Raw genomic sequence first — 7,763 nt, 5'->3', positions numbered from 1 at the left:
TGGACCTATTATAATCCGCTACTGGTTGTGCCCTCTGTCTGGCCTCAGTTCAGCACTATAAACCTGCCCCCTGGTGATGCTGGGCTCAGGGACATCCGCAGTTCCAAGAAGAAAATCCCATGCAGGCACTTTGGTCTCCTACAGTGAAACAGACTGTAGGGGGCCAAAGCACCTGTGCAGGTTTTCCTTCTGGACACTGCTGACATCACCAAGCCCAGTGTCACCATTACGATAGATAGATAGATAGATAGATAGATAGATAGATAGATAGATAGATAGATAGATAAACAGATAAACTAAACTGTGGCTTTATTGCATCATGTGCCGAATGCTTTTTCTCCAATTTTTGGCATTTAATTTGGTCTTGGATTTTGACCTGTGACCCTATACATTGAACTTGTTGTGCTGCTTTCACCTGCCATAGACAGACAGACAGACAGACAGACAGACAGGTAGATAGATAGATAGATAGATAGATAGATAGATAGATAGATAGATAGATAGATAGATAGATAGATAGATAGGAGATATATAGATAGGAGATAGATAGATAGGAGATAGATAGATAGATAGATAGATAGATAGATAGATAGATAGATAGGAGATAGATAGATAGATAGATAGATAGATAGATAGATAGATAGATAGATAGATAGAATTTTTAAATCATCACATTTCCCTGTAGCAAAGTATCAGAGAAAATTTGGTAAATTGATCCCACAAATAAAAACTTGTGTCTGTCTTATACGAGTATACTTTCTGAAGCTGGAAAAGCTTGCAGCACCCTGCAGCTTCTTTGCCACCACTGGAATACAATTGCCAGCAGGAAACCATCACCAGTTATAATGGGATAAGGTATAAACTAATGCAGAAGTAGTCCTATATCATCTATCCTACAGCAAATGCTGCTTGTACAATTAAATGAGTTAGCTGACCTCGGCCAATGTGAGTGTGAATGCCAAAATCTGAAAATAATTATCGTGTTATAAACTCGCTTGGTTTAAGTCAAATGAATTGCATTTGATTTGTCATAATCTGTGACTACTGTGCTTCACTAAAACTATGACCTAAAACATATGCATTATGCAGCATATTAATGGTGACACAAAGAAATATTCTCATATCCTCCTCCTCGTCATAATCATGATGCAACGTTACATAATTTACAGTGATTTCTCTTTTACATTGCACACCTATACCAATAACTCCGGCAAATGTTAATGTACACAGCTAAAAATTTACCAACACGTCTCTGCTAACTGTGTTCTAGAAAGATGGTGACCACAGGTATAAACTGAAGCTCCTGGGCACCAATGCAAAATCTGTAACATGTACCATGTGCTAGCCAGAATCCTGGCATAAGGGCCCAGATGTGACCACCACTCCCCACCCTCCATTGTACCCATGGCTCTAAAAGTAGAACACTCCAGAAAATGTTGTTTTTCTGTGTGTCTGTTTTTCACTTCATCACATACAAACTGGGCTCTTTGCCTTCCTATGATATTTGAGATGGGGATAGGGGGTGATGTTCACAATGCAAATATCTCTACAGAATATGTTTGAGGTATACAAGCAGAAAGAAATAGATGGGCGTTATATTTTTCTATAAAGATGTAGATTACCTTTTTTGAAAATTTCATATAAATAAGCAAATATCTTATAACCATGAAAATAAATATTTAACCGTTGTATTTTATTATTTCTATAAATTTTTGTTTTATATTCAAATATTTTACAATTCACATATGCAGATGATATTTTTACATTTTTTAAATATTGACATTTGTACAAAAAAAAAAAAAAAAGTAGCATCATGCAAGTGTATATTCTGTACACTGTCCTAGGACTTTTGGAAAGGCTTCATTATGAAGGAATTTCGTTGGCTGGCAGCAGCTAATCCAGTAGCCACTACTGTCTACTGACTGGAACGCTGTGCAGTGCTTGATGGCATCTTGAGGATTGATTCCACAGAAAACGGTAGGGGCTCATTGACAGAAAGTTTTGTCCCTGCATCTTTTCCTAGGAAAAAGTCCTTGTTGTACCTGTCAATAGTTAATTTGTATTTCTGGTTTTCCTTGGATGAACATTCTCGGAATTTCTTTGCAGGTTCTTCATAGGGGTCTTTGATACAAGGAGGTTTGAGCTCAGACAATGACTTTTCAAGATGTGCTTGTTGAAGTAATGAGTGGAAAGGGCTATACTTTAAAGACAAAGGCTGCTTGACGGCTTCCTTGCTGATCTTGTTTATTAAGCTCTCTGGTGGAGACAAATGGTCCTTGTTAGAGACCTGTGAAAAGTTTCTCTTTGGTGGTGAAAACGCAGACCTTTCTCCACTCTCCTGTGGAATATGCTGGGGGTGAATCAATTGGGTCTCCATTTTGGGTGGTACCAGGTCCAGTTCTGTAGGCTGGCATTCAATCACTGGGCTGGATTTGGAGTCCCAGTTTGATCCAGGTTTTATTGCCTGCATGGCTGTTGCATTTAATAGGCACTGTTGATACAGAAGAGCATCAGTTATTGGACCACTTTTGGGCCACACTAAGAACCTGGAGGGTACAGGGTATTGTCTATATGTTGCGGCCACACTAACGTTAGACGAAATAAGCTCCACGTTCCCCGACCCTGAATACTGCATTGTGAGATCAAGGCAAGTGGGCAAGAAATTGCAGAATTCTTTGTTGGGGTTATCAGCCTGTGAGCTCCCATAAGCAGCTTTGTAGGAGTTGTACTCTGCAGCATGTACCATACGACTGGGTAAGAAAAGGTTGGAAGCCTGAGAAGCCTCCAGCATCTCCCTCTCTTTGTATTCCCTCTCTAACATAATGTTCTCAAGTTCCTTATCAGCAAAAGCTCGTCTCTTCCTCATCCTGTCACTGACAGGAGCTGGCAGTGGGGAGTTGGGCCCCATATAAGAATCTGCTGGCAGCGGTCGATAACCTGAAATCACAAGATATTTTTAAATTAAGCTGTTTGCATGCCAAAGAAATGTAGATTTCATAACATTTCATTAAAAAAGATTGATTTATATTCTCTAAAAGTTCACAAAATTTCTAAACAAAAAAAAAGCTCCCTTTATCTAACCATACGCTGTTAAGCTGCCCATTGACCCACAGGTATAGGGGTTTTCACATGATATAAATTGTTTATGTCTATGGCACTAAAATTATTAGATATGATCAATATTGTATGTGCTTTATACTTGATTGCTATGACCTGAGGGTGATCTGGTCTCAATATATTGGGCTTGTTTGCTGGTTACTATCGACCATGGATCCTCTAGCATAGTCTGCCCCTACATATTAGACAGTTCTGACACTAAACATAATGCTCTGGTTTGAACAAAATTAGTCTCTTAGGGAAATATATAACTTTATTTACGAGACACACAACTACTCAGCTCAGTAACACGCTAATAGAAAGGAATCCATTGCAGCATTAGACTTTTTTTTTACATTTTACCTAGGTCTCCTATATTGTAGGCACTACAGTTTCCAAAATGACCATCTTTCTAGAGAAAATCTATAAATATGCCTTGCACATTACAATGCCTGAAAATAGAGCTATACCTAGAATTGATGGTATGTATTTCCTACAGGCAGATCACAATGTACAAAGTGTAACAGATGACAGAAGACACTGGAACTAGGAAAGAAGGGAAAAAAGATAGACAGTTAAGAGCAAGAAAAAGAAAAGCAGCACAAAGAGATAATGTATGGAAATGGAGAAGGCATTATGTATCAAAAGCAAACACTTCTATGACAATGGTTTATGCTGAACTACATTTATGGGACATTTCATACACCGCTTGTAACCTGCACTATATAGCACTAGCATGAAGTCTGCACAGTAGGTCTAGCCAGGTGTAAATATATTGGACTTGCAACACTGACACTGTCTAGAAAAATAAACCTCTTAAAAAAAAACTACAATTCATTTAAAATTGGAGCATACTAATAAATACAGAGCTTTCTTAATGGTATTTCCATTATGCAGTTGTAATGTATCCTGAAAATACAGAATATTCAACTCAGCACATATGAAACACAGAGTGCCAACAGAATTTTCACTTGGTTTCTGAGAATTAAAGGGATTCTACCATTGATCATTTTTATGCAAAATCCTGATTTATTTGTTTGTAAATCCCTGCAACTGACATATATATTTGCATGTAAAATGTAATGCAAAACTGCTCTGCATAAGGACTGTGCTATTAACATTGTCCAAGAAATACAATGAAGTTGGAGTCACCTATGCAATGTAATATTCTCGCTTAATACCAATACATTTGAAAAATCAATATGGAACATTAGATGGTACATATAATGCACTATATATATCCTGTAACTGTTTTATATAGTAAGTTCCCTGAGTAAGATACCTTGCATATTTTTCATACTTTTGTGTATACAAATAACTTTAATCTTCTTTGATTCTCTATGCAAACAATATATTAAATGAATAAAATAATTGTTGACTAATAGAAAAGTCAGCTTTTAGCATGGGTTTACTATCTTGCATTTTCCTCAAAGACATGGACATGTAATATACTGTATATACAGATATACATTATATCTGTTTTCACAAGAAAAATACTTAAGTAAAAGAAATAATTTTAAGAGTCTTATGAAAGTTCTATTAGGGAATTTAAAGGAGTACAGAACACACAAAGTACCTTCTAATATGCTCTTAGCCAGCAGGCTGGGGGTCCTAATATGTCTCTGATAAACAGTTTTTCTGTCTGTTACAGTCGGCTTCCCTGTCAAGCCCTTCTTATCCTGAAATAAGAACATACAATGTTACACTTTAATCACTTTACTACATGGTGTCACACATAAGGTATAAGCAGCACACTATATACAGGTATATACACCACATACACAGGATATACACTGGGAAGCAGGATAATAATGGCAGTTGTGACAATAATGGTGATGGCCTCATTGAGGGCAGGTGAATGTGAAATGTGTTGTGGTGTAAACCTGCTACCACCAGCCTACAGGAAACAAGAGCTGAGTGACTTAACCTCCTGCAAACATAATAAAAAGTACAAGCACCGATTTATGAGTTTCTACACTAAATATCCCCCCTTCATGTGTTTAGAGGGAAAACACAGCACTGCCTTGATCCACATATAACAGGAACATACCAGGTGTTTGTGGCCTCACTGCTTTATACAGCTGCCCTACTCACAAAACATTGTGCTGCCATGCTGTGCCCATAACACCTGTGCCCCCAGCCCTGTGCCCCTACTGCCAGTCAGTACATACAATGCTGCCATGCTGTGCCCATAACACCTGTGTCCCTACTGCCAGTCAGCACATACAATGCTACCATGCTGTGCCCATAACACCTGTGTCCTCAGCCCTGTGCCCCTACTGCCAGTCAGCACATACAATGCTGCCATGCTGTGCCCATAACACCTGTATCCTCAGCCCTGTGCCCCTACTGCCAGTAAGTACATACAATGCTGCCATGCTGTGCCCATAACACCTGTATCCTCAGCCCTGTGCCCCTACTGCCACTAAGTACATACAATGCTGCCATGCTGTGACCATAACACCAGTGCCCCTACTGCCAGTCAGCACATACAATGCTGCCATGCTGTGCCCATAACACCTGTGTCCTTAGCCCTGTGCCCCTACTGCCAGTCAGCACATACAATGAAGCCATGCTGTGCCCATAACACCTGTGTCCTCAGCCCTGTGCCCCTACTGCCAGTCAGCACATACAATGCTGCCATGCTGTGCCCCCAGCCCTGTGCCCCTACTGTCATTGAGCACATACAATCCTGCCATGCTGTGCCCATAGCACTTATTTATGCCCCCAGCCCTATAACTCCAATACCTGCCAATCACCATAAATTATATAGCAGGTATCTGTGCCCTCAGCTGTCTGGTGCCTGCTCTGTCATTCAGTCACTACCACCTGCTGCCCCATACCTAGCAAAACAGGTGCCAGTGCTCTCAGCTGCCCCCACTGGCAGACATCATGTACCCGGGCACTAACGTCAGGATCCTGCCCCCGGCTGCCGTCTGACTGCTCGGACAGTCCCCCCATAGCACAGTACACGGTCAGATACAGCACAACTTCCATATACACCAGCGCACAGAATAGGAGAAGAGCAGTGTATGTGTCCTCTCTCTGCCAGTGTCACCACACATCATCAGCCTGCCATAACCACCAGGATCACCAACATACATGGTCTTCTCCATCCTACTGAATAACTATTCCTTATACCGCCCATCCCATCTTATACTTCGTACAAAACGCATATATATATATGTATATATATATATATATATATATATATATATATATATATATATATATATATATCGGGCCCTGGGTGACAACAACTTTTTACAGCAACATTTCTATGTTTTTATCTGTTTATTTTGCTTAATGCTACATTGTATCTGTTCCCGTAGTGTGATGCCGGCTCAGGATCACAGCGCCCACTCTGCCACTTCTTACATAGGATTTATTAGGTAGGATATGTGGCACTGCATGGTTACTATCATTATGATGATGATGATGATGATGATGATGATGATGATTTTTATTTAAATGTAGCTCCTTCATCACAGACAGGACTATGTATCTATGTGCACTGTGGTCCCTGCCATAGCCCTATAAGCATTGCGGTCCCTGCCATAGTCCTATGTGCACTGCAGTCCCTAACATAGTCTTGTGTGCAATGTGGTCCCTACCATAGTCCTATGTGCACTGTTGTCCCTACCATAGTTCTATGTGCGCTGTTGTCCCTGCTATAGTCCTATGTGGGCTGTTGTTCCTACCATAGTCCTATGTGCGCTGTTGTCCCTACCATAGTCCTATGTGCACTGTTGTCCCTACCATAGTTCTATGTGCGCTGTTGTCCCTGCTATAGTCCTATGTGCGCTGTTGTCCCTACCATAGTCCTATGTGTACTGTTGTCCCTACCATAGTCCCATGTGGGCTGTTGTCCCTCCCATAGTCCTATGTGCACTGCGGTCCCTACCATAGTCCTATGTGCGCTGTTGTCCCTGCCATAGTCCTATGTGCACTGTTGTCCCTAACATAGTCCCATGTGGGCTGTTGTCCCTCCCATAGTCCTATGTGCACTGCGGTCCCTGCCATAGTCCTCCAGCTGTGTAGGGATGGGGTGCACTCACCTCAGTGGCCTGCTGCCTCCTGAGTGCCACCTGTGCCGCCATCACTCTCTGCCTCTCCACCACCAACAGACAATTGGCGCACTGACAGTCCCTCCAGCGACAAAACCGCTTGTGGCCCTTGAGGCAAGAGACGACCCCGTGATTCCTGCAGCGGGCGCACTTGGGGGTCCTGCTCAGCTTCCTCTGCTCTCCGCCCTTATCTGCAGCCTTGCTGCTGCTGCTGCTGTGGTGGAGCTGGGGCTGCTGGGTGATTGCCGCTCCGTCCCCGTCCTGCTCCTCGTCCTCGTCCTCCTCTTCTTCAGCCTCTGCCGTCCTGCGGGGCTCCGGGTGGCGGCTCTCTTCCTCCAGCTCCACAGCCTCCACATCAATCTCACAGTCCCCGGCCAGGGAGGAAGAGTACGAGGAGTGCGGGGAGGAGGATGAAGCGGAGGGAGAAGAGGAGAGGACGGACACCGGCTGCATCTCGTACATGGCGGCGCCTCTCTCCGCAGTCTGTGCTCTTCACTGTGGGAGGAAAGAAGGCAAAAGGGTCAGCAATCTACACATGGACTAGACTGGAGATCATCTATATATATATATATATATATATATATATATATATATATATAT

At 42.1% G+C, this 7,763-nt stretch overlaps 1 protein-coding gene across 1 annotated transcript in view; it reads right to left on the bottom strand.

The window, feature by feature from the left end:
• Positions 1-1,737: 1,737 nt before the first annotated feature.
• Positions 1,738-7,763, bottom strand: part of DMRT2 (doublesex and mab-3 related transcription factor 2) — an 8,488-nt gene continuing 2,462 nt past the window's right edge. The window contains exons 2-4 of the mRNA XM_069964274.1: positions 7,155-7,658; positions 4,673-4,775; positions 1,738-2,937 (exon numbers count right to left, since the gene is read on the bottom strand). Coding sequence (XP_069820375.1) covers positions 1,916-2,937; positions 4,673-4,775; positions 7,155-7,625 — 1,596 coding nt within the window. The 5' untranslated portion in view covers positions 7,626-7,658 and the 3' untranslated portion in view covers positions 1,738-1,915. The remainder of the gene's footprint in view (positions 2,938-4,672; positions 4,776-7,154; positions 7,659-7,763) is intronic.

The sequence above is a fragment of the Dendropsophus ebraccatus genome, chromosome 3 (assembly GCF_027789765.1).
Source record: "Dendropsophus ebraccatus isolate aDenEbr1 chromosome 3, aDenEbr1.pat, whole genome shotgun sequence".
NCBI lineage: Eukaryota > Metazoa > Chordata > Amphibia > Anura > Hylidae > Dendropsophus > Dendropsophus ebraccatus.
Note: the sequence above shows the minus strand (reverse complement) of the source record. Positions and strands in the feature narration are given on the sequence as shown.